This window comes from Dermacentor albipictus, chromosome 10, assembly GCF_038994185.2.
Source record: "Dermacentor albipictus isolate Rhodes 1998 colony chromosome 10, USDA_Dalb.pri_finalv2, whole genome shotgun sequence".
Classification (NCBI taxonomy): Eukaryota; Metazoa; Arthropoda; class Arachnida; order Ixodida; family Ixodidae; genus Dermacentor; species Dermacentor albipictus.
The window spans coordinates 28,771,140-28,799,048 of NC_091830.1; the positions used below are offsets into that span (position 1 = coordinate 28,771,140).

Below are 27,909 nucleotides of genomic sequence, written 5' to 3' on the forward strand. Positions count from 1 at the left end.
CAAACCACACAGCTGCCTGCTAGAATTTCTCCAATTAAATATTCGCACTTTCGAGCGCGTATGTTTCAGTAAAGGTTTCACGAGCTCTGAAGATGATGGAGTGTGCGTCTCCACATACTATGTCAATTTTATAGTCTCTCCATTTTTAAGCATACACCGCTTCTAAAGAAGTGCATTTCCTGCCTGGATGACTTCTTTGTAAGGAGGGTTTACTGTACGCATCCTGATCGACCCTTTCTCCCCCAAATATGTATAAGTAAATTCAGAAGTCAGTACAGCGCGCATTTGCTCTTCTTTCCACTTGAAGTTCTCAGATTGGACGCCTAGTTACATGCAACAGCAGGCATAACGAACTATTTTCTGGCACTTCACCGAATTACTTATCTAATCACTACCCCATTCGCAGTCATGCGAATGAAAATTGCATTTACCGCTCGCGAACGCCAGTCAAAAACACAATGCACGAAACTTTAATGCATTGTTCGCTTGTAATGCACTCATTCGTTTCGTTTTCTCGCGTGCACGAGGTACATGCAGGGCCGTGCCGATGAGTCGTTGTCGCTCTTCCATTTCGAAACCACGTTGGTGACATCCGAGCGGAAGAGTTCGTTCTCTTGAGGCGATAGTGCGGCCGCCACAGGATTGAGGGAGAGCAGGATATCTGGAACAAAAAATAAAATATACAGAAGGAAGTGTGGGATTGTCAACTGACTGGCGGATAGTAATTCTCTAACGTCAGAAGGTTATATTCTGCACCTACGGACTTGTGAGATAACTATAATAGTTAATAATGATGGTGATGGTATTGTAATGAAGATTGTGGGGGTGATGGTAGTGGTAGTGACCAGGGTAGCGAGGTGGGGCTCGATGAAGCATCATCGAAAGATGAATTACCGTTCAAGAAGGACACAATGACGCAAGAAGACACACTGGATACACACGTCGCTACTTTTAACAAGAGCAGGTTGTTTGAGTTCGCTCTGTGTGGTTACACTGCGCTATTTTTGCAGTGAGGCTGTTATGGGAGAGCTCTGCAACTGCTGTGCGGTGAAAGCGTCAGCAAAAGGTGGGCGTGCGTCGGCCTTGTCGTTATCGAAGAACTCTCAGCAACGCAACCTGCACCGATGAGAGTCGGTGCCCCCAATTTCCTTTGAAACGCAACTATCAGCAATTGTAAGAGTAAAGTTGACTAGCGTATACGGCACTCAGGGAGAAAACTTTGTTGGTAGGTTCATTAGGCAGTAATCGCAAATTTTTTTGCGGTAGCAGTTATATCGACACTCGAGGCGCGTGTCTGCCGTTGTCGTCGCCGTCGCCGTGATGTTCCTTATAAAGCCCAAGGCTGCGAGTGAAAGTGCGAGTGAAAGCACGCGAGGAGGGCCGTCCATCGCGGCTCAATCTGGTGCGCTCGAGGGAGAAAGGCGGAGAGCAGACGCGCCGTCTGCTCTGGGAGGACGGGTGGGTGAGAGGCGGTAGCGTTGGGCTCCGGCAGCAAGCGCGTATTTCGGGACATGGCGCAAGGAAAACTGACGATCGCGGCCCTGTCTCGCGCACGGAAGGAACGAAAGTGGGAAGGCAGCGCGGAAGACCGGGGGGGGGGGGGGAGGGCAGCTTTGACTCCACCCACAAGTGCGCGCTTTGCACGGCCGCGCGCGGTCACGTGCGCCGTATCTCGAAAGGGATCTGCAGACTGCTTATGCCTTTGTGCGCGCCGTATTCTCGCCATTCTCGCGTTGAAGCGACAGAAAATTGTCTTCGCTCGCTGCCGCTGCCGTGCTTGCTCACACCAGCGTTTTGACAGCGAGTGTCCGCGCTCATCGAGTGTGATGTGTTCATGTTGGATTCTGGGCGCTGACACCCCGCTCGTTAATTCATTTAGTAAGCGAATGTTTGCAAGTTTATGCGGCTGACAAAGCTACTATACTTACTTCGTCCACTAATTTGCTATCGCAATCGATGCTTCGCCTCTCGGGCGAACCTGCGACTTTTTTTTTAGTTCTCACATCGCGTTTTACTGGCACCGCGTTGGAGGTCAGGTGCGAGGCTCTATAGGGCTACGCAATGAAAGCTTATGGCGTTGTCGGTATCGAATGTCAGTCAAAGAGCGGCCATCCACGCAGCGTGCGTGGGAGCCCCGATGGGATGCTATGACCAGGGCTTCGGTGAGAACGTGCAGATTACGTCCGTGATGGCTCTGAAGGTCACTAAATTTTGTTGAGATAGCCATTATAGAGGCACTACAGGGGCATCACTGCCGTCGTTCGAATGAGAAGAATCTATCCTATATATTGCGAGATTTGAAGCCTGTCATCCGAAAAGTTTCGTAAATTGTCCTGAGATACGAATTTTGGCAATTTTTTCCCCTTTAAACTGAAACTGAAATTCTGGAGCCCCTTAGCTGAGACCTTGAGGGAGGGGACTGCTTCTGCTTCACTCGGGAGGGACGCCTCCCGTTTCGTGCTCGCTCGATGGCGAGGAGAAATACAGTGACGTCACTGATGCTAGTCCGCATAAGACGTAGAAGTAGCGCTCTTTGGAATTTTAGTTTTGATTTATTTGATTGAATTACTCTTGACAAATTAGCCTCGTCAGCATTCGCAAGTTCAGAAGCGGCTAAAGATTTGTTGGACCAAGGGCCCCATGTTTCGTTAATTTGATCGATCATATGAGTACGGTTGCTAAAATATGATTATTTTAGTGTTAATATTCACTTTCAAATGAACAGCTGGAGTCGTTTAAATGCGTACACTGCCGTGGTGAAAGCAATCGGAGGAAATTACGGTGCTGATATTTACTATTTCTTAGCGATGCAGAGAGATATTTGTAATTTCTGAAACACACTCTATGTAGATAGTACTCATGACCATAGCTCGAATAGGTACGAGCGTCGAATGCCTCGAGGACTTACCGATGCGCGCCTGAGGATTTCCGTAATCAACCTGGTCGTACAGAAGTTCACATGTGTTGGCCATAAGGCCAGCAGAATCAAGGAGCTCACGCATGTAGGACAGTCTGGCAATGTCGTCCTCCAAGTCATGGCTCTTGGGCGTGAATCCATCGAACATCTTAAAAGGAAGAGACAACGTCGCTTTACCGCAGAAAATGGCCACACGCAAATTGACATTGAAGATAAGACAACGGCGAGCTATATAGACTGATTCCCCGTTCATTTACACTGTTTCGTAAGTCACGAGGCATTTGTTTCGCCAGTTCTGCACAGTAGTGGCAAAAAAAAAACTCAGTGCCCTTCCACTCTGTGAAGGATGACCAGCGAAGCTGTGTATGTGGGCCCCTTAATGGCGAAGTACACCTCCGCCGCGATTCAGTCCGGCATTGCACAATCTTCGGGATCGGCCCACGTATGGGGAGTGCTTAACGCCTGCTTCACCTCCGCCGCGGGTCGGCCCGGCATTGCACTATCTTCGGGATAGGCCACTTATGGGGAGTGCTTAACACCTCCGTTACACCCCCCCCCCCCCCCCCCCCCCATGCCTCCACCGCGGGTCGGCCCGGCATTTCACTATCTCCAGGAACGGCCCACGTATGGGGAGTTTTTGCTTACCACGCCAACGACACGAAAATTTCCTTGGATGGTAGAGGCAGACAGCTTCGTTGTAAAAAGGCCGAGTACATTGAGCTGCTGTTCATTTGATCCCTCTGCTCACCCAAACTATCTCCATTTAACGTGAGAATGCAAGCTGCTGCTTACACACGACCACATTATTAAAGGCACTACGAAGCTCGCCGGGACGATCGGCGCGCCGGGCTTTGTCAGCAGTGATGAAGAAATGGGTTGTTTTATTTTCCTAATGCCCGGAGCCACTAATCAAGCTGTGCATGTCGTCTTATCTACTGTCTCAAATCTTTTCTTTATTTTGAGAGACGGGGCACGACTTGGCGCACGCTGTACAAAAGTTTAATTGCTCGCTTTTAGGGAGTACCTAGATACGCAAGAAACGATCCTTACGCATTTCTTGTGGCTAGCTGTGACTTTACAAGTAAGCACAGAACCAACAGCCGAAGAGGCAATGTAAAGAGCGAGACAGGCCTTAGCGCTCACTAACAACTGACGTACGCCTTCCGGTTGCTGCGTGACACTTCAGTACCTGGTAATGGAGTGTCCCGCTTTCAGTGCGCAGCGCATGTCGTTAGTGAGGGATTATCACCTCCTTTGGCTGTTGTTTTCGACACTCGACAAATGTTTGCACCCCAGTGGTTGTGGGTCTCGCCATGATGAAGGTCATCGCGCTTTCTTTACTTTTCTAGAATTAACTATAGTCGGATACAACTTTAGAAAAAAGGGGGCGTTTACTCCTCCGAGGCGGGTGCACCAATGGGCGCGCATTCTGGACCGACGTCATGCGCCGGACGGCCGGTGACTTCGCCGCTTCGGTCATCTGGGCGGGGCCTCCCCTTTTTTCTAAAGTTGTATCCGACTATAAGTCAGGCTCACGTTTGTAACTCGATACTTTTTCTTAAATTTAACAGACTTCCTTGGCGCGACCTGCAGTGACCTGTACTGCGTGTTCTACTTTATCGTTAGAGATTTCTCATCTTGGGGCTCTTTCTTTCCTCTTTCCATTCTTTCTCCCTGTCTTCCTTTTCTATATTTCTGCCTCTTCCTTTCGGAAGAGTAGGCAGGCGTTGTACCCCTTTGGGTGGCAGTTGCCAGGCTGCTCTTTGCTTTCCCTTTCTTGTCAAATGTATATATTTTTCTTACTACTACTACTACTACTACTACTACTACTACTACTACTACTACTACTACTACTACCACTACTACTACCACTACTACCACTACTACCACCACCACCACCACCACCACCACCACCCAGGTAGCACACAAAGTCTTGAAAACGTCGTATTAAGGGATTCAACGTCAGAAACGGATTTTTGACCAAAATCGACGCATCAAAGACGTTCCAAACAAGATAGCTTAAAAACGAGGGGTGAATACGTTTGGATAACGTTGGAAGCCAGGCGGCTTAAAAACGAGGGGTGAATACGTTTTGAAAACGACTTCATATGACTCGCTCTATCTCTTTAGTTATCATGTGACCAAGGTGGCCACGTGATTCGTGATGCCGGGCAGCCGGGCGAGCCGGGCATAGTCGCGTCGTCATGGCGGCGTCGCGTCCCCGCACTCGCATTGCGCTGTGGTGTGTTTGCGGCTGTTCTGAATGTGCTGCCGCTGCCCTTTGCTATGTAAGTGTTGCAGTGTTTTGCTGTCACGAAAACGATATTCTGTGATTAGTTTGGGTTGTGCGAAATTGTTTGTGTGGTTTTATAATTCGGAAATCAGTAGTGTTTTCAATTGTTATCGGACCATGGCGGCCACGTTATTCGTGAAGCCTGGCATAGTTGCGTTATCGCACTTGCATTGCGCTGTGGCATGTTTGCGGCTGTTCTGAATGTGCTGCCGCTGCCCTTTGTCATGTAAGTGTTGCAGTGTTTTGCCGTCAAGAAAACGACATTCTGTGATTAGTTTGGGTTGTGCGATCGGTTTGTGTAGTTTTAATTTCGAATTCAGTAGTGTTTTCAATTGCAGGGCGCCGAGTGGAGGGCACTAATCAGCTCTTCAAGTTCATTGTCATGTTATTTGAGGCGCCTTTTCACTGACGCGTAATTCAGGCGTTAAGGGCAGTATAAGGACGAAAGTTAGAGGGAAGAAATCGTGCCTGTGTGTCCCTAGCGTCGGGATCGGCCGCTATGCGTGATCCTAACAAGAAAGCATTTTGCAGAATGCGAAGAAAGATGGCAAAATTTCTGCGCACCTTGCCAATCTCCGCAATAGAGCCGTCATCGTGGTATTTTAGTCTCCCGTTTAGCAAGAGTGTTGCAGACAAGATAACTGGTTCAAACAGGCTTTTTTTTATGATTCAGTACTAGTACGGTATCCCAAAAGGTGAGGTCAAGTGCTCGCCCTATTTTCTTCCCTCGCGCTACAGCGCACTTACAGAATTTTGCGTGCACCATATATACCGTGCTTTTATCGTTTACGCTTCAGGTTCTCGATTGTGTTTTCGCCCCCTTTACCCACGTGAGCGGTATTTCATGGTCTTACGGGGTACCACTTGTGTCCATATATTGTGTCCAATATATTAAACGGCCCAACTCTATTTTATTTGACGCCTCAAATGGTATTAATGTATTGAGTTCCATGTAGCTTTGTACTTGTTATCAATTTTACTACTTGGCGAATGGATGCAGCATGTACGCTGCATAACTCGCTTGTGGATACTGCGTACGTGAGTCGAGTATGCTTCAGGTAGTACGATTGTTCGCCGTTTGGGACATGTGTCGGAATGTACGCTGTGCGCCCTTCGCGCTTTACTTAGTCGGCGGCCTGCCGAGTTCGTGCGGGTGCAATGTGTGCGCGTGGAGTTTGCGAAGCGCTCGCGCGTTTTTTTTTATATGTGTTCTGTTCGCGCGCTTCGCACAGCAGGGCATGCCGCAGTTCTTTGTCCTTGTGCAACACATTTTCCTAGCGTACGCCTGTGCATTATTTGATACCGGTTTCACACGGGGCTCTTTTAACCGCTATCCAATCCGTTACAAATCGAATTTCTCGGTCGTGATTGGCTCCTTTGCGCAAGCTACGACAGTGAGCCAGTCGCATCGATAATTTCAATCCGGATAGGGCGTGATGGCGATCGAGAGTGGTCGCGTGACGCCGGTTTTACACATGGCTCCCACATAGGGAACACTTTAAGTTCAATGCTACTGAGTGAAGAGCAGGTGCATATATATGCCAGTGGTGGTATGTCGGCAAGTCTTTCTGGTGAAGCCAATACTTGTGCATTCAAAACATTTCAACTACCAGCGTAGTGCATCAATGTGTCTACTTCACAAAACGGAGCACCAGTGCAGATATCTGAGCATACCTGTCCAGGGCAGCAAGTGTGTCTACATTTAAACCACTACCAACTTGTGCGGCAGTTCTATTTCCGGTGGGACTGCAGAATAATCAGTAGGGTGCGCTCAAGCTGTTTATCTATGAAGCTCTGCCTCGACTGTGTGCCAAATATTTTTGGACGTGAAAGTGGGGGTGAATTGGTAAACATCAGTGGAACTGTGCCTGGACTTTGTGGCAAATGTTTTTGGATGTGAAAGTGTGGGTGAACTGGCAAAGAATTTGCTCTGGGCTACATGTGTTAAACGTTTTTCTCATTCAGAGTGCTTTTTTTTTACTTTAGGAGACTGAAGATGTGCGCAAAGTGTGACATGTCAGTGTGCTAATTAATGTATTAGCTGGTTTGCAAATTATTCGTTGCAACTTTGTCTTTGCCAGAGAGGTACAACTTTGCCTCTTGTACAGGGTTTTTTAGATAAAACACTTACTATTTATTACGACCATTGCTTCCTTTGTTACACAAATGCAGCTTCCAGTGCATTCCAGTTTATTTCCATGTTTATGTGAGTTACTAATATGAGGCTTGCATATTCATTTCTCACGTTCTGGAGTGGCAAGATGCAGCATTACTGTCTCATTGTTCGCTGTACTACAGTAGTGTTCACTTGTTACACTGAATCCCCCGTTTAAGTATTCTGTACTAATTTCACTTTATTGCTTTTTTTGTATGGTTATTTTTCTCGCCATTACCTTCTTTGATATATCCTAAAGGCGATATTTCCAATTTTGCATTGTTCCCATTTTTTTATTTCTGTCACAGGATTATTTTATGATGGTATGCGGTGGTATTTCTTTTTGTGCTCTTTCCAAGCTTCTAGCTGATTGGTAACATTGCTTGGAGGCAGTTACCATCCGACTCATACTCTTGCATTTTTCAGTCTACTTCCATTCGCTCCGAATGTCCCTTCTGCATAACTCTAGTCCATCTAATAGCACGTGCTCTTTACTATGATAAATGAGAAACTTTAGTACACTCCAGGTTCTTCTGTTCATTTTTGTATGTGTACTTGGAATTTTGTTTATGTGCTAGTGAATGTTCACTTTCGAGTTCATTACGAATCCTTTCTGCGACTTTTGTCATTGTTGATGTACTTTTACTTCTATTTGCATTTCTCACACAGTTTGTTCGAAGCTTGCATAAGCATTACATTTTAATAAAGTGTTTTTGCTTGGTCACAATGTTCTCATTTCATTCACTTTTGGCATGAAGGGCTCGGTCTTGCCGCCTGCCAAGTCATGACCATTTGTTCTTTGCAGGATGTCATTCCCATTTTGGTTGTAAGCATCGTAGCTTACTAAAGGTGGTATTAAGGATTCATTATTCCTAACAGGCTTATTTTCGTGGGACTTGGTAGAGGATACGCCGGCCATGCGGGGAACAGTGCTTGGCACTGCGCCATGGCTCTTACAGTCAACACGACGCTTCTACTCATCTGGGGCGCGATTGGAGATCGTTGTTCGAAACGCCCGATCAGTTTCACCTCACGCGATTGGCCTAGACCGTGCCGACGGGTGCGGCTGACGACGTCTGCGCGGCATAGGCCAGTCACGTGAGGCGAAACTAAACGCGTGTTTTGAACAACGATGTCTGATCGCACCCGTCACCCGCGAAAATTAGCTTCAGATGATCGTAAACCTTTCAAGACCACTTTTAGACCAGTTTTTTGATAACCTCCTAAAAACGTTTAGAAATTGGTTACGAATAGTTTTGGCAAAGGGATTACTTGTGTCTTTCCCAATCCTATTTCTAGACCAGCTTTTCGAATACGTCTTGCAGACCTGTTCTAGATCGTCTCAAGAAGGTAATTAAGCCGGACATTAGCAGAGATATACGACGTTTTCCCGCCGAAGTTCTCTCATTCGTGTCTTCTTTAACCCGTTTTTATCGTCTTGGATAAACGCTACGAAAACGTTACGTATCTCTTTTGTGCTACCTGGGTACTACTACTACTACTACTACTACTACTACTACTACTACTAATAATAATAATAATAATTAATAAATAATAAATAATAATAATAAATAATAATAATAAATATTAATAATAAATAATAATAATAAATATTAATAATAAATAATAATAATAAATAATAAATAATAATAATAATAATAATAATAAAGTATCAATTGTAAACGAAGGGTTCATTGCAGATGGATTTGATGTTCTTGGTATCTGACCACTTTCGCCTCAGAAAATTACAGTATTTGAGGTCTTCTAGTGCACTTGGAACAATAATAAAGCTTGGAACGAAGAAGATGCATAAGTTTAGCGTGTAGCTATGTACAGAGTAGTAATAGAAGTTGTAAAAACGATGAAATGAAACCCAGCTGGGCTAGTTAAAATTGAGCGGATCTAAAACCGGCACTGAGAGTGTTGCTTTATTCCCCGAAAAACGCAGGCTGATCCTGCAGATAGCACAGTCTAAAATGTGGGCCCATCTGGAAGGCTCTGGTGTCTAAACATGGAAGCATATGGTTTACTACCGCGCCCCGGAAGACCTTGTGTTTCTGCAATGTCAACTCGCCTTTTTTATCAATGCTCTGTCCTATCTCGATCCTTACTCCGTCTTTTCGTCTGCTCACTCTGTACGCGCAATGATCATCTTCCGCCGCGATTTTCCTTCCCTGGAGTCTAGCTGCGGCATCGTGGAATAAAATTATGTAACTTTTGTAATTTTTCGCGCATTTAGAGACAGCGCATCGTAATTTGTGAATGATGTGTGACATGAACTGTTATATTGGCGGCTGGCTGTAGGGAAACAGAATAAAATAAAAGGTATTCTACACGTTCACAAACATATCCAGAGGCGTCGGGAATAAGGCATTCCGATTTCCCCGGCCGAGGCAACAGGCCCATTATACGCACCCATGCAGAGCTAAAATAAAGAACACAGCTTTCATATTCGAGTACGTTACTCACGTTCGAGAATTTTTTCCAATGATCAAGCTGTGCCATCTTCCTCCACAACACCCTCGTGGGTGACACAGCGGGAAACTGCAGAAGGCACTCCCCAGCGGGCGTCATCAGCCGAGACACGTTCTTTATGGCCTGCGCCTGGTCCTTGAGCCAGTTGAGGCAAAAGAAAGAGTACACGCGGTCGAATCTTCCGTACTTTTCAATAAAGTCGCTGACGTCATCGCTGATGTTGAGGTAGTCGTATTGGATGTCTTGGTGCGCGCTGTTTTCGCGAGCATACGCCAGCATCTCCTCCGACGCGTCTACCGCGACGAGTCTTCGAAAGGGCGGACATCTTGGTAGTAGCCAGTCTCGGGTGAAGTCTCCGGTGCCACAGCCTATGTCCAAGAATTGCTGGCTCTCGGTGTTAGCCGGTACAAAAGCAAAGTTGAAGAAGTCCACAGCCCTGAGGTTGAATTTACGCTGGAGCTCGTCGTTTTTAGCGTACGACTGCGAATTGTATCTGAGGTTTCCAGACGTTTTGGTAGCCATGTTGGTCTGCTACCAAAGGTGAAAAACAATACCGTCAGAATTATTTTGCTCGTTGACCTTTCAGGGCTCTCAATGTGGCAGCTGCGCGTTTACAGCAAACTTGAGGTTCTCGGTACCTGTGAAGGAAATATGGTTTGCTCAGGGAAATTTTGGTAGCCTGCTGCAAAAGGCGTCGCATTTAGCTTCGTGACAGCAAATAGGGAATGCTTTACAAACTTTGCTCCCTGACAACCTTAAAAAAAGTAATTTGAGGATTCACAGCGTGTTATGATGTACATACAAGTTTGGGTCTCCAGATTAATTTCTGCCCAGAGTTCCCAAGAGATGTGCACATGGAAAGAAGTTTGTTTCTGTAATGACGTTGCAGTAAACAGCGAGCGTCATTGGCTTGTGCATCTGTACAAATCCTGTTTGATTTGCAGCTGTGCACATCTCACTACATTGGTGGGTTGTCCCTGGGAGAGAGAGGTCACCTTCTTTAAGAGATTGGAGACGTTACAATGTTTGATGGCCTGACATGCTATATTGCCAAGTTGTCGTGACGGTGAAAAACACAGGGGCGACAAGTGCTGATCATGTGACTAACTCTTAATTGGGAGAACTTGATCCCAGCAAAACATGTAACAAAAAATATTATGGGGTTTCACGTGCCAAAACCGCGATCTGATTATGAGACAAGTCGTAGTGGGGGACTGCTGAGTAATTTTGACCATCTCGTGTTCTTTAACGTGCCTCTCAATCTAAATGCACAGGTTTTCTTGCATTTCGCCCCCATCGAAATGTGGCAGCCATGGCCGGGTTTTGATACCACGACTTCGTGCTTAGCAGGACAACATCACAGCCACAAAGGAACCATGGCGGGTAAGTAACACTCAGGCGCAACCATAGCAGCGAGCAAAGTCGGCGGTCGTCAAAAATCTCATCTGTGGGTCAGGCACATCGGTTTTTATACACGACTCGTTGAAGGTACCGGCATATATATACAATCGCTGGAGCCCGCATTCTTTCCAGAAAATACTAGTCAATTCGCGTCGCGCCTGCAATCTGATTACACGTGGTTTGTTGACGATTGACACAACAGGTAGAATCATCGATAACCTTCGAGTAAGTTTTTGAACTAATAGATAACTATAAGTTGTTAGCGGACGAAGTGCAGTCCCTAAGAAACGTATAAAAAAGTACACCTGTCAATATGCTCCGGATGCAGGATGGGAGATTAGGTGCAAAGTGCTACTAGATCAAACACGCAAAGAAACGTTAGACCGTATTTGTGGAGCCTCGTTAGGACGTGCAGCTCTCAGGAAAAATAAAATACAATTCTTTGCCTGCTGTGTGAAAGGGTGTAGACCCTTGATCAAGAATACGTGCATCACGGGTTCTGAGAAAAAGCCGATTCCTTTCGATGCCTTGATACTTAAGTGGAAACTGAAGACTGCAGTTATAACTTCGCATTGCAAACATCTTAGCCAATTCTCGTTTTCTGAGGTCTGGCTAAGTTGCGAAGGAATTTAGTGATTTAGTCAAAGCCTTAGTTAGTGTCGCTTAGTAAGCATCAGTGGACGCAAAGGAATGGACTGAAATCTACGCGTTTTCTATATTTTTCTCCGTCATCCTACCAATACGAGTTCACTCTTATGTTGTCTTTGCGCTCTTGACCTTTCGGCGCGGCACAAGGATCACTGCTTCACTTGTACATTCAGTGAAAGTTGCAAGCTTCCTATACAGAAAAAGGTTCGCTCAAGAATAGGGGACAGGGAGAAAAGATAAAACAGCAGGAATGAAAGTATTCGCATGTTGTAAAATGCTGCAAAAATTAATAAATAAATAAAAATAATTAATTAATTAATTTTTGCACATTCCACGCACCGTGGGAAGCGGTGTTCTGCGAAGCGTTTTTGCTGGTAGCTAGCTATCCAGCATTGTTTGGCGTTCCGCAAAGCGTGAGCAGGTGGACCAACGTGTTCGTGTAATTCAAAAGTTGTGTGTATATAGCAGGGGGGGGGGACGCAAGCGTAAGTATGTGTGACGGTAAGAGCAAGACGACGACCACATTGACGTGCATTGTTCGACGGCAATGGCACGATTCCTACAGAGGACGCTCGACACGAACTTATATAACATGACGAATGCCGGGTTTCTGTATGTGTGCTGAACGGCCTTAAGTTAGGCAAACAAAAACTGTGACGTAATGTGAGGCAGATTGTTATACAATCGTATGCACCTATGTCTACGCCACGAGGACTATATTAAAACGACGAAGGCGTTTGCATTCCGGCTAATCATTATTGCAACTTGATCAATGTGAGCCACTCATGAATGGTGATAAACGTCGCACAGATCATACATCACGTTAGTTGCTACGAGGGCTCTGCTGCGGAAGGTAGGTAGATTCCCGAATGCAAGCGACGCATAACACAGCGCCCCAAAGTGCGAGATCTTACGAAGAAAGGAGACGAAAAAGTGGCATGAGAGGAACGCGCCAAATATTTCGTAGAGCTGCTAGTCTTTTGAACGAGGGAAGTATGCCTGAGATTGTGGCCTGATTAATAATAAAATTAAGAGAAAGAGAGAGAGAGAGAGATAGATAGATAGATAGATAGATAGATAGATAGATAGATAGATAGATAGATAGATAGATAGATAGATAGATAGATAGATAGATAGATAGATAGATAGATAGATAGATAGATAGATAGATAGATAGATAGATAGATAGATAGATAGATGATCGTATCCTAATGGTTGAAGCACATGGCGCTGCGCTCGACGGCAGAGGTTGGATTCCATTATCGCTGATATATTTCTTTTATTCTTTAATGAAACGAGGCGAGATTGGAATCTACTTACCTATCGCAATGTGCCTACAATAAGGCACACAATATTTCACCCTAATAAATATAAAGTACGAGTTAAAATACACTCATTTATTTACAGGTATCCATCTTGATCACTTCTTTCTCTTCCCCCCTGCTGTTCTTGTCTCCTCTGTCTTCTTCTTCTTCGCCGGAACATCACATCCTCCCGGACTTCGGTTTTCATCCCTCCTGGGATGATAGGGTATGACATTTCCCACTGTTGCTATTTCAGTTTTTCCTTCCGGTCCCAAATAGTGTAGCGATTTCAAGATTCCTTGTTGCTTGACGGTCTTTATCACTGTGTAGGGCCCAGAAAATTTGGACTTCGGTCCATCTAAACTCCTCCGGACTAAAACTGTATCTCCAGGCTCTATTACAGGCATCTTTGGGCTATGTCGCAGATCGAAGTGTCTCTTCATTGTTGATCTGTAGCGTGAAAGCTCCTCTTCTGTTTTGCGCCTTTCCTGCAGATCTACTTTCCCAACGATTCCAAGGTCGTAGTCGGCCGGTAGCCAAGTTGCTTCGCCTGATGCAGCAAAGTTAGGCGTGCATCCTAATCCCATGGTATGAGAATGATTGTGGTGCCTGACTGCTGCTTCCAAGGCACACTTCCATCCTCCATGGAAATCATGGTAAATTGCGATGAATGTTTTCAAATCCCGAATGAGCCTCTCAGCTAGGCCGTTTCCTTCTGGATGGTAGGGTGTGGCAAATCTCAGGGCAATTCCTCTATCACGGGCCCATTCTTGAAGCTTCTTACTGCGGAAAGCTGGCCCGTTGTCGGAGACCACTACCTTGGTGTTCTTGAACATATTCCGCTCCAGTAACGTCAAAACAGAATTGGCATCTTCCTTTCCTGGCTTTGCAGCAGCCATGCGTGTGCATTCATCTATTGCGACAAGGAATGCCTGAGTCTTACTGACTCCCTCTCCTCGCTTTTTTAGTTCGGCAAAATCTAGATGAATTACTTCAAATGGGACTTGGGAATGATGAGCGATGACCATTTGATTCCCTCTTGGACGATACTTGGCCTTGTTAATTTGGCACTGGTGACATGTTTGCACGTAGTTCTTGATATCTTCCTTCATATTTTTCCAGATGAATCGACTTTTTATCTTCCAATAAGTTTTCCAGAATCCATCATGCCCTCCTGACTCTGGGCTGTCATGGTACAGCTTCAAAACCTTTTTCACCAAAGTTCCTGGCACACAAAATTTGCCATTATTGCAAGTCAGATCTTCGGTGCCTTCCCACAAGCTGCAAACATGTTCATGATCAGATGTTCTCACTTCTGTGATGTGAAGCCTGGAAAGTGCATCTGCGTCAGGAAGCTTATCACCAGGTCGATGGCTTACATCGAAAGTGAACTGTTGTATTTCACTGATCCAACGCGCCACTCTGCCCTTGGGCTGGGTTAATCCCAAGAGGTAGGTTAACGCTCGGTTGTCAGTGAAAAGCCGGAAATGACGACCCTCTATGTAGCTTCTGAAATACCGGAGTGCCATCACAACAGCCAGAGCCTCTTTTTCTGTGGTCGTGTAATGTTCTTGAGCTTTTGAGAACGTAGAAGAATAATAGCCAATCACCTTGAGCTGGCGTCCTTGCTGTTCCGTTGTGTCTCGTTGATATAGAACGGCCCCGGTACCATATTGTGAAGCGTCCGTACACAGCTCGAAAGGCTTGTTGAAGTCAGGTAGCACAAGCACAGGATCCGACGATATAGCTTCAACAAGGTACTCGTACGCTTTCTCGCACTCTTCACTCCAGATAAATGGCACATCCTTTTGCGTCAGCTTGGTGAGGCATCTTGTCTTTGCAGCGTAATCCTTAATGAACGCACGAAAATGACCGGCGAGTCCGAGGAAAACACGGAGTGAGTGTAGGTCATATGGCTTGACGAGCTTCTTCATCCTTTGTATAGACTCCTCTTTGGTTGTTTTAGTTTTGCCGTCAAAAACACTTCCTAGAAAGACAACATTTGTCTGAAAAAATTCACTCTTGTTCTTGTTAATCTTTAACTTTGACTTGCTGAGGGCTTCTAACACGCACGAGAGGTGTTTTTCATGTTCTTCTCTTGTACGTGAGTATATGATGATGTCGTCAATGTATACGTTACGAAACTTTCCCAGGAACTCATCAAGAATGCCATTCATCATTTTCTGAAACCAAGCTCCAGAATTCTTCCAACCGAATGGTAAGCGGTTGTACTCGTACACATCGAAAGGTGTTACAAAAGCAGTGTACTGCTTGTAATCTTCTTGTAGTGGCACCTGCCAGTATCCTTTACAGAGGTCGATCCGAGAGAAAACATTTGATCCACCAGTTTCATTGATGATCTCGTCTATTCGGGGCATGGGAAAAGGAAACAAATCAGTCTGGCCGTTGATCTGCCGGTAATCTGTGCAAAGGCGAAATGAGCCATCGTCTTTCGGTACTATGGTGACTGGTGACGCGAAAGTGGATGTTGATTGCCTTATAATACCGGCATTTAGCATTTGCTGCAGTTCGGCCTTTAGCCAGGTCTTTTTCTCGAGGGAAAGACTGTACGGCTTTTTACGCACTACTGTGACGTCACGAAGCTTAAACGGTACCTCGAAGACATCTGCTGCTGGCGGGTACGTCTCAACACAAATAAGTTCGGGAAAATTTGTCAGTATCTCATCAGCATTTCTAACTTCGATGTGAATTTTCAATTCCACGCAAGTTAGGCTTAAATGATCCGTCAATAGTCACTTCGTCTCTCCAAGAAATATTCATCTTCAATCGCTTCATATCAGGCCGAGATAAAAGAAACAGGAAATCAACACCCTGCATGACACGGGCATCTACTTTTAGGTGATGTCCACCAAATTCAACCTCTACTTCTGCCCAGTGTTGCAACCTTCTAGTTTTTCCATCATAGCTTTGAACACTAACTATTCTTCCTTCATAAACCTTGCTCGGTTGGATGATTTCCTGATTTACCAGGCTTACAGATGCTCCAGTATCAACCAGGGAGTCCAGACATTTTCCATTTACCATCATTTTAACAAATAGGGGATTTGACTTCAGAAGGTATACATTTTCCATCGTGTCACATTGGTCGGACTCGGTATTAAAATATTCTACCGTTTCGCCATGTGCGTCAATGCTCAGTGGTAGAGTACTATGCCTTTTGATGGGACCGTGAATCAGAAAATCACTGGACACATACTTAAGGCAAGCAAGTAAGTCATCCGTGGAGGTTGGACGGTGTACACAAACCTCTCTTTGCGATTCGTTAGTCATGCCTTGAATTATCAGGGGAAGGATTGCAGAGTCTGGTAGATTAGGGTCGGCAATGTAGAGTAAACGTCTCTTCTCGAAAAAATAATCCATGACTGTCCCTTCTCTGTGTCTGAAAGCTAATGCGTCGTCCCATCTGTCAACCGGATTTCGCTCAAAAGCAGAAAGAAAACTATCTTTCCACTTCTGCCATGAATCACGGCATTGACTTGCGATTCGCATGTCCCACCATGTTCTGGCATTGCCAGATAAAAAACGGCGCATGTTACACACTTTGTCGTCCAATGACGTCCAGTGGTTTTGCGCACATGCATATTCATAAAATCTGAGCCACAAGTTGGCGGCATTAGACACCCCATCGAAACTATCGGGCTTGAACTCTTCTTGATGTGGTTTCTGTGCTCTTAGTGAGTCGCTAACTGCTTCGAAAATCAGTCGCTGTTGCTCATACTGCGTGGTCTGCTGCTGAAACAGCGCTTGCAACAAGGCGTTATGCGAGTGCTCAGTCTCGTTCTTGGAATCTATCCTTGAATGTCCCGGAAACATAACCTCAAATTCAGACATAGAAGCATCGATTCTTACCACACCTTTCTCAACGAGGGCTGCTTCGTTCAGTTGACTCTTCTCAGCGATGATGCGAAGCAGTTCCGATGAAGTCGCTGATTCCTGAAGAAGCACTGGATCTTCGCCGTCAAGCTGGTAGGTCTTCACGGTCGTCTGCCCATCTGTTCTTCTTGCCAACGTTATTTCGAGCCACATGGTCGGCTGCGCCAAATATAAAGTACGAGTTAAAATACACTCATTTATTTACAGGTATCCATCTTGATCACTTCTTTCTCTTCCCCCCTGCTGTTCTTGTCTCCTCTGTCTTCTTCTTCTTCGCCGGAACATCACAATAAATAAACAGGAGCAATTATGTAAACAAGAAAAGACTGTGCTGTCTCCTCGGCGAAGTGGTTGTAACGTCCACTTACAGCTTCCACTGTGCTGCTGGTGTTAAAAACATTGCAATAAAGCGCAGCTTTGCACTGTAATGGAAGCAAAATAATATGTCGGCCTCAATAAAATTAGTGCTTACACACCTATAACCATTTTGAACGTTAAAAGACAGAAAGAATTAGCTCGGGAGCTCCCCTCTAAATACACGGGAACGGAATATTTTTTCTTAGCCACCATTGCAGCGATTTTCGTGATGTTTGCTGCACTTGAAGAGCAAAGTTAATATATTGTGACTGTACCAAACAGATTTCTGTTTATGCCATAATTCTTCAAACTAAATTCTTCAAAACTGTAAACATTCGGGAAATTATAGAATCAGATTTACAGAAGTGTGGCACAGTAATAAGAAAACATGACAATTCTGCAAGATAAATCTAATAATACATCAGAATTGGTCGAAATTGACGTATTGAGCTCTGCTATGGGATGTACCGCTTATTTGGGACCAGGACTTTTGCAAAACCCCAGTAGACATTGCAAGAATGTCCCATAAACTGTAAATTCATTTATCACAATTGTCCGCTTTAGATGATATAATAGAAGCAGCAAAAGAAACTGCAATATGGATTTTCGGTGCAGAGTAAACCATTTGTAAACTTCGTGATTCTACTGTTTCAAATCGTGCTGATCCAGAGCAATTTTTTGTAAAACTTTCTATATCGTAACTAATGCTGCTTCCTAGGGTTGCCAGAACATGACGTGTTTTTCTCTCCCATGCAACAAATTTCATTCAAACCGTTCCACGGTTTGTCTCATAAAAGCATTTTTGAGCTTTATATTTATTCGGTAGGGAAACCAGAGTTGACCCCTAGCTAGGGCCAAACACGCATTGTCATTTCCAACGAGGCCACGTGGCCTGTGCACGTCATAAGATTGAAGCGACTCATTCTCGAAGTTCGCATCGCACCAAGGGCTGCCGTGGTGGCACAGCAGCTGTGCCTCATAACCATATCGTGATTTCCCGCACGTAAAACCCCAGATAAATTTTTTTTAATAACACCAAGCTTTGCCGACGCATCGTGTCTCTACATGATAACGTCGTGCTAATCTTGATTAAAAAAATAGTTTTTTTTTTCACAATACCAGAACAAGCCACAATTACCGAGTATGTTCTGTAAGCAGGAAAAGTCTATAAAACGAAAAAATTTGGTTCGGACAGCGCTTTAAAATTCTCCCACTAACACGCCGTGACCTCGTGGAGTTGAACGGCGATTTGCTTTGCGCCCACAGGTAATTCTTTTATTGGCAAATGTCGACCGCATTGTATGCAGTTGCAAAAGAGCTAAAGACCAAAAATTTAGCAAATTTCGGCAACTTGTGCTGTACCGTAATCGCCCAATTACGAGACAAAGAACTTTCAAGTGTGTGACGCCACGCTCAAGTATGGGCGCAAGAATATCGCCGCCAAATTCAAGAAAAATTAAAGTTAGACCTTCATATTCCTCCCAGTGACATACCTCTTAGCGGGAAATTAACGAAACTATAGTTCTGTAAAAGAATGCTGTATCAGTGCGGACTAAAATATGAGTTCTCGAGGCTTTCTTTAATTCGAGTCGGAATATCCGCGTTATGAGTACAGCTGTGGTATAACATATTTTATGAAATCAGTTTATTATAAGAAAACGAACAAAATATTTGTACTTCGCTTTAACATGCTTCTGCAAGGCCTAGATGAAGTAAATTTTGTTGTATCGAGGCTGCATCTGAGGGCTATAAGTGCAGCGATGGCATCATAAATATACTATGAGTCTATTAAAGATATAAACAACTAGTGACAGTGAAGTTAATCTGTAGAAAAAGGAGACATTCTCGGCTCACCTGAATGTGCACACCGAATCCTCTTCTAGTATACTTGACGGCCACGCTTAAACAAGTGGGCTAAAATCGATCTATGGAAAGCGACGCGATGTGAGCCGCCGAGTACTTCACGATGAAACATAGTATGCTCGAACTTAAATGTCGCTCAACCAACAGGGCAGGGCATTTGCATTTGGTGCTAACAGCTGTGAAAATGTCGGCACGTGGTCCTGACTGAACTTTCAATTCTTGTAAGCGTTATTTCCGGCTCTTCTCAACGAGTCCCGGTTGCTCGATCGCCACTTCTCGTCCGATACGCCTCTACCTCCCCTACCAGGTTATATGCGTGGAGAGGCAGACTTTAGGCTTCTTTTTCCTTGTCCATGAGTCGAAATACCTTTACAATAATTATCTGTCCGTGTGAAGAGCCACGCACGCATCATTGGCAGGGGTACATGGTAGCAAAAGATATCATAAATTCTGTCCACCAACGTCCAGTCTTTTTCATTCAGCAGTGGCATTGGTCTAGACAGAGAGAGAGGGAGAAAGAGAGAGAGAAATCGAAACATTCAGAAACTATGTTTACGATAGAAATGTATATTTTTTGATGTCGTCGTTCCTTTAACTGCCCTCGTTGGACGCAGATGTGACGTATCCGGCTCAGGTAATAAAGAGAAAAACAATATATATCCTGCTGAGGCCTGCATTGAAATTATGAAATTTGTTTTTGCCTGCACCCACTCATCCGTATACCTTTTACTTCGCTTGTCGGTGTTTCTTATTGTTTTGGGGTTTGACTGGGGCATGTCGGCCTCCAAGCTTCCTTTATATTTTTCTCCAGAACAGCGCATTAACGCACACTTTTATTCATGAGCTCTTTGCTTTAACCCAACTTTAAAGTGGCCTGAACTTCACATTTCGTTAGAGCTCTAAGTAACAACCCGATCGACACCAGTCACCTTTCCTTTCGTTTATTTCTGGGAAGACATTCATGAAGCATAGTGAGAGAAAACGTTATATGAATGATTGTAGCCCCCGAATCACGCATGATATTAAGTAGGACTTGTAGTGTAGGTCTAGTAGTAGATGAGTCCTTCTACTGCAAACGTATTTATATCACTTTTCCCTTGTATTTGGGCTTTGTGCTGAATTTTGTAGAAAGTATCGCCGCAGGAATAGTGTTTACATAGGTTTACTAGCAAGGGACTGCAAATTATTGAGCCCGATAAGTCATTTTAACGAAGTTAAGTGGGTTAGTGCTTTAAACAAGGCAGCTATATATGACACAGAACTATAAAATGTTCAATTTACTATAACCCGGTAACTGTAATGTTTAAATTAGGTCTGGAAAACACACTTTTAGGCGCTTCTTATAAGCAAAACTTTCGAATCAGATCGAACATCAGTGTTTCGAGCATTCGGACTTGGAATGTTCTGTTTCGTACGTGAGGTGTTTATTTCAAAGCCGCGGACGGGATTGAGGCACCCAGCCAAACGTCCACTTTCTCTACTGCAGTTCAACGTGATGTAATTCATGTCATATGAACCACGACATGTCAGTTCATGTAGGCAATTCATGTCATCATGAAATCTGAATCATGTCCAGACATACCATGTCGTTCATGACTTGAAATTCGTGCCATATCATGCATGCATATCCAGAATCTGATGTAATATATGTCGATCATGCAATTTATGTCATAATATACATGTCGTGAAATGCATGTCTTTCAGTTCATGCATATTCTTAGATATATCCAGTTACTGAAGGGATCACGACGGCGTCACGATGGCGTAATACAATATATCGATCACTAGACGGACGGACGGACGGACGGACGTACGGACGGATCAACAGACAGACAGACAGACAGACAGACGGACGGACGGACGGACGGACGGACGGACGGACGGACGGACGGACGGACGGACGGACGGACGGACGGACGGACAGACAGACAGACAGACAGACGGACAGACAGACAGACAGACGGACGGACGGACGGACGGACGGACGGACGGACGGACGGACGGACGGACGGACGGACGGACGGACGGACGGACAGACAGACAGACAGACAGACAGACAGACAGACAGACAGACAGACAGACAGACAGACAGACAGACAGACAGACAGACAGACAGACAGACAGACAGACAGACAGACAGACAGACAGACAGACAGACAGACAGACAGACAGACAGACAGACAGACAGACAGACAGACAGACAGACAGACAGACAGACAGACAGACAGACAGACAGACAGACAGACAGACAGACAGACAGACAGACAGACAGACAGACAGACAGACAGACAGACAGACAGACAGACAGACAGACAGACAGACAGACAGACAGACAGACAGACAGACAGACAGACAGACAGACAGACAGACAGACAGACAGACAGACAGACAGACAGACAGACAGACAGACAGACAGACAGACAGACAGACAGACAGACAGACAGACAGACAGACAGACAGACAGACAGACAGACAGACAGACAGACAGACAGACGGACGGACGGACGGACGGACGGACGGACGGACGGACGGACGGACGGACGGACGGACGGACGGACGGACGGACGGACGGACGGACGGACGGACGGACGGACGGACGGACGGACGGACGGACGGACGGACGGACGGACGGACGGACGGACGGACGGACGGACGGACGGACGGACGGACGGACGGACGGACGGACGGACGGACGGACGGACGGACGGACGGACGGACGGACGGACGGACGGACGGACGGACGGACGGACGGACGGACGGACGGACGGACGGATCACATTAAAAAGCGCGGCTCCACGCGTTAGCAGGGGAATCGACGCCTCCAATAATTGCGTCAGCATTTGCAGTAGAAACGAAACATACACTCAAGGCGGTTTCGCATATATAGCTTTACGTAGATAGCAGTTTTAAATTCGCACTCTTAATAGCCTTACGCTACGTTCACACTTGGCAAACCGCAAGCGGACGGAAAAGCCAAAGCGGCCGGATAATCTTTTTCGCGCATGTACAAAACGTTCACATTTGTTTCGCCACTGCAGCGGAAACCACTTCCGCTTTCTCACACATCTATCTAGTTTGCGTACGTTTGTCCGCGTGGTGGCACTGTTCATCACACTATTTCAAGACATACGTTCATTCATTGACCCATCAGTTACTAAAAGCTACCATTTCGCGCAACTGCGCGTGTCGTTTTTAACTTTCGTCCACTACGGAATATAAACGAGACATAGTTTCGATAGCTTTGGCTAGTTGCTTTTTCTAAAAATAGACAATGAGCAATGGAAAATGTTAAATTTTACGACCGGATGTTTACATGCGATTGCAGCTTCCGGTAAAGTGGAACGTCTTTCCGCTCCGCCTGGGCGAAAAAATCGGTCCGAGACCGATTTTTTCGCCGCCTGGTTTTCCGTCCGTTTCTCCGCCTAGGCGGACGGATTTTGTCAAGTTTTTTCCGCTTCCGCCTGCTCCGACACCAAGTGTGAACGCAGCCTTAATGTTCACTGGTGCCAGTCGATGGAATGTGAAAAGGCATTTTTAGTATTTTATAACGAGATAAAGTGGCAGTGCACACATCGAACTCCATACCCACAAGACTTGTCGCTGTTGTTGCATTTCAAAACGGCAATGGCCATCCTTTGCTTGCTTCCCACAAAGCGACCGCTTGACCACCACCCGCCTACATGAAGGCGGGGCCCGGCGCTGACTATTGACGGGTGAACAGGGACGTCTCCTTTTGAAGGGACAGCTACCGCTGTATTATGTGGAAACGGTGACGATTGTCACGACTAAGCTTCTCAAATCACTACAAGCTGATCATCACGGACAGCTCACTAATTGATATAGGGGCCAAGGTCAACGCATTCAGTGGGAACAGTGTTGTCTAGACGTTCTCAATTGCCTTGTAGTCAAGTCTACAGTTACTCTAGCCTATAAAGTCGAGAAGGGGGGGGGGGGGCATCGCGCCAGATTGGAGGTGGAGCCCTGCGAAATGCTCCGACAACACTGGTGGAATTTTGCGAAACGTTTGAGCTTCGTGATTTGCCTGGACACCGTCATAAAATTCTGGCGGTGTAGGCAAGTGACCCATGTGTGACCAAACCATGAGCACAAAAACCAGATCTCAACACTGGGCAAGTTGGTGCGGTTTGCTGAATATCGTGAGCTTTATGAGCGGGAACACAGGAATGCGTGACAAATAGCTTGGATACCGACTTGGGGTGATACGTGGATGACGCTATTGAAAGCAGAGGGGAAAGGAAAAGTTGCTATTCCGCTAACTGTTGGCTCTTTCACCACGCCTGCGTTTGTCTAAAACGGTTGCTTCCTGCATTTTACTGGCCGACAACAACCGATAAGACAATTGTGTGTCGCAGAGGCTTGCAGCGTGTCGATTCTTTTTCACACTTCTTATTTTTGATGCGCAAGCATCAAATGGCACATTGAGCGAAAAATCCGGCGTCTGTAGCAGCGAAATGGCGCCTAAATTCTCATTTGCTGTGACGTCATGTCACGAGCACGCCTCGACGAAGCAGAGCGAGCGAATCGGAACACTTGCTGCCGCAGCGCCAGTGCGCCATGCGTTGCGTGAGTGGAGAGGGCGTTGCCGCGACTCCACGTCATCTGTCTTGCCCGGATTTGCTTTCTTAAAAACGCTGCACTCGGTACTTTCCCGTCGAGAACTCTCTGTCATGCTGGTAACGCGCATGCCGTTCGTGATTTGGAAGTACCGGGCACGCAGCTTTCAAAAAAGGAAATGCGGGCAAGACGGACGACGCCGATTGTTCTGTGGCGAATATGCACCCCAAAGGGTGCAAATGTTTTTCGAGGGTGCTTCCTCGGTCTCTCGTCGCTCAGGACGTCGGTGGCATGTGGGGTCCTTGATTTCTCAGCAATACCATCCAAAAGAATTCGGTCTACAGCCTACATGCTAATGTAGAAACTGTTCAAAGGAAAAAAAACCGCACCAATTTAGATGCATAACTCGATGATATACCACGCCGCAAAACTCGGAAACAAATTTCGAAGCGCAAAACTCTAAGGACCACTCAGTGGCGTTCAGTACGACACTAATGCTTTCGCATTCACAATTCATGAGAAGTGTGTAGGTGTCATGCGATTTTTTGTTCTCAGGCAACCGATTGATGGGACTTTCGGACCTCGACTCGTATTTTAAACCGATCCTTTTATGTTAATCGACGCGACGAGTTACCAGTGGCACCGTGAATACCGGTGTGCTGGCGTTCGAACCAATGACGACGGGCGAATAAATTATGAATGAAAAGACTGGGGGCGGTACGCTTGCCCTTGTGTGAATTTGTTTTGTCGATCCGTGATGAGCTGGTTCAGAAGCGCATGTGTGGAATGCTGCACTCACCAACGCACAGTAGTGAACTCTGATTGCGCAGCCAAACGATGTCTCGAGTGCCTCTGAAACCGCGTGAAGATATCATAGAAATGTCTAAAATAGTTTACACGCAGAGCAATGTTGCTCTAGTGAGAAGCAGTCCTTTGAAGACCGTCAACAGGATTGTCCAGGCTTGCCGAGATGAAGGACGCACAAACGATGTACCGCACGAGAGGCTACGTGGATCAAGTTCGAATGACCAAGACATTTGCAGTGGTGCTGCGGTGGACGTTAAGACTTTTCAGAGTGCGAAGGGTGCGTTCCAATTGCTCTTGGGTTGGACGATGTGAGCTATGGCACGGTACGCGGAAGGCTCAGGGCAGCAGGGTTGCCAAGTCGCGTGGCGGCTCATAAACTTCTTGTCACAGCAGCCATCAAAGCAGCTTACCTGAGGTTTGCTACTGAAGACCGCAGCTGGAGCGAGGAAGTGTGGAAGTATGTGGCTTTCTGAGATAAATCTACATTTTCGAACCCATGGTGCCAAAGGAAGAGAATCTGGCGGACAGAACGCACACGCTTTATTATGCAGTATATCCAAAAGGTGGCCACCAGTGCACGCACGTTTGTGAACGTATGGGTGGAGATTTCGCACGACGGCTTCGGTGCACGGGTAAGAATTGATGGGAGGTTCACATGTGCTGCCTACTGCACATTGCACGAGCGTCAGATGACTCCCTACGTGCTGAATGGACCGCATCCGGAAGGGTATTATTTTTTTCAACAGGATATCTCTTCCATTCACACTGCAAAGGAATTGGCACGCCTCTTGGACAAGCGAGACGTAATGCAACTTCAATGGTGCGCGAAGAGTGCTGATATGAAAATTATGGAGCATGTTTGGGACCATATGAAAGTGAACCTTTCGAAGTTGTCTCTGGACTCGGTGACCTCCAACCAACTGTGGCAACCGAAAAGTGGAAGCGCCTTCGGAGTGACACGGCCTTCATCAAAGCTCGCCACAAATCTCTGCCTCACAATATCGAAACCATCATTCAATCCGGCCGTCGCATGGCACATTTCACTAGAACAGCAGCTTGGGCTTGTTGGTTTTCCATCCTGGCGTTAACAGCGTCTTCTCGTCTCGTGTCTCGTCTACGTTTCGCACTGATAACACCAGGATGGCACATTAGCCCTCCCAATGCACAAAAGATAAAACGAGCACACGCCGGAGCGATGCTGCTACCCCCTTTAATTGCTTTTATATGTTCTTGGACATTTGACAAGCGCCAGTAAATGTCTTTTGGATTGGTCTATAAGGGAATTTTTTGTGCTCTACAATATTTACGTTACAGAAAAATCCGAATAAATGAACTCCCTAGTGGGACTTGTCAAATAATGCGTAAGCATTATTTCCGATCGCTCATATTTAACACCCGCTACGAATGATCGATTGAATGGCCAACTTACCCACTCCACAGATCACTGCGTCAAGGATGACACAATGTCCTACAAGTATTTCAATGATCTGTTGCAATTACCTAATTGGGGAAGAACTGCTTAGTCGAAATTATTCTTATTGGGCAAAATTAAATGCAACACCACTCTGCCGATGTTAGCATTGCGTCAAAACAGCGAATAGAGCCGGTTGGCATTAGTGTGGATTTTGGTTGGGGCTGATGAGGAGGGCTGCGAGGAAGGTGATGAGGTGGAGACCTCAGAAGAAAAGAAACTTCAAATGTGAAAAGCTCAAGGAGAGGAATGACGAAAATTCTTCACGAACCGTTGAAAACAAAAACATAATCCCAAAAGCAATGAACATGTCTGTAAGACTTTGGGAACAGAAAGTCGCTCCCGGCTGGAATTCCGTTCGCGTCATGTTATACTCCCCTAGCAATGGCGAGATTCTTAAAGATGGTAATTCCGTGACATCATCAATGGCACTTTGACGAACACAACTGGAGCCCTGCCCGGCATGGTGAAATGTATCATGAACGGCCGAGAGGCGGTCAAGGTGCGTTTCGAACGTAGGCGAACACGCAATGACGTTCTCTAAATAGCACATGCTTAAGGGCGATTGAAGCCGCTGAGTAAAGTGGATTATTCCCTAGAAGAGTGGCGGCATTGTTGTCTTATTGACGTGTTTTTATGCTATAGTAAAGCCCATAAGGACTGACAAGGACTGTTTATCTCCCGCCAGTGGCGACAGAGCTGCGAAACAGTTGTCGCAGGAAACGCACGTCATAAACGCCCGAGTGCCTAACTCGGATGACTCCAGGAGCAATGCACCCACGTTAAGCGCTGTAACAATGGTGACTCAGCTCGGTTTAGCGGCGCATGGTATCGTAAATTATTCAGTACTCTGCAGTACAAACATCCTGGCCTTCGAGGTTTTAAAAAAATAGCAGCGTATTTCCCGGAAAGCCGATGCAGTGATGGCAATAGCAGAGTAATAAAGAATTACATGAGTTCAGCTTCGTAGTGTTATTGGCCGTGTGAGTTAGAGTAAACAACCGCTTACTAGGTACATTAACAAACATGGTGTCACGAGCGCATAGGCAAGCATCGGTGTATTGCCCTCGCTAGCGGCGAATACTCGCCATCCCAACGGTGCCGTGAGGAAAAGCGCCCGCAGCTAACAGCGAACGCTTCACGCTGCCTCTCACTTCAAGGAGTACGCGAAACTTGAGATTACGCTACCTACTGCACTAGGTGCGCGGAGAGACAATGCACATGAAGCCGTCAGCCATCTCGGCTCGCCCAAGTTTTGCACCTGCCGCACATTACCTCCAAGATAGCATGCGCTGTCCGCATCGCTTACCGCATGTCAATGAGGTCACGCGTGCTTTCCTCCCCTTGGGTGCTCCTGGTTACGTCAGCTTCAACACTGAGCCATAGAGGAAGAAATTCAACAAGAGGGGCACTGAGCGAAAACTTGCAACAGGAAATACGTCACGCTTGTATTAATGCCGTCGGTTAGCTGCTGTGAACGTCGGAAAATAAGAATGTGAAATGAAGTTACCAGACACTGTTTCATTTTTGTTGTTATTTCTGGCCAAAACAAAAAAAAATTGTGCATAAGTGAAATACTTATCTTTCTTGCGTTGCCTAGCAACAAGATAACGGGACCCAGACGAGCCAGATGTATGCGTCGCGAGTCACACGTCATCGAAGCAAGCGAGGCCGGCTGCACTTGTGCACTTCGCCCTTACGGCGGCCCGTGTCTCTCTTTTCCTTTTTTTTTTTTGATGTAGCCTAGTC

The 27,909-nt window shown here is 46.0% G+C and overlaps 2 protein-coding genes across 4 annotated transcripts in view; one reads left to right on the top strand and one right to left on the bottom strand.

Moving 5' to 3' along the window:
* The window catches only part of LOC139050899 (neprilysin-1-like), a 284,773-nt gene that overhangs the window by 147,700 nt on the left and 109,164 nt on the right, over positions 1 to 27,909 (top strand). The window lies entirely within an intron of this gene.
* Positions 248 to 27,499, bottom strand: LOC139050750 (juvenile hormone acid O-methyltransferase-like). 2 transcript variants are annotated; one of them, XM_070527463.1, is made up of 4 exons: positions 27,470 to 27,499; positions 9,835 to 10,478; positions 2,909 to 3,065; positions 248 to 661 (listed from the first exon to the last, which is right to left on the bottom strand). In XM_070527463.1, the coding sequence occupies exons 2-4, from the start codon at positions 10,360 to 10,362 to the stop codon at positions 498 to 500; spliced, it is 849 nt and encodes a 282-aa protein (XP_070383564.1). In that variant the 5' UTR covers positions 10,363 to 10,478; positions 27,470 to 27,499; the 3' UTR covers positions 248 to 497. The 2 variants fall into 2 exon arrangements, with proteins under 2 accessions (XP_070383564.1, XP_070383563.1); XM_070527462.1 differs by lacking the exon at positions 27,470 to 27,499 and adding an exon at positions 19,299 to 19,413.

Coding starts and splice junctions, on each gene's coding strand:
- LOC139050750 (XM_070527463.1), bottom strand. CDS start 10,362: ATGGCTACCAAAACGTCTGGAAACCTCAGATACAATTCGCAGTCGTAC. Junction 3,066..9,834: donor ATTGGAAAAAATTCTCGAAC/GTGAGTAACGTA, acceptor CTTCCTTTTAAG/ATGTTCGATGGATTCACGCC. Junction 662..2,908: donor AAATCCTCAGGCGCGCATCG/GTAAGTCCTCGA, acceptor TTTTTGTTCCAG/ATATCCTGCTCTCCCTCAAT.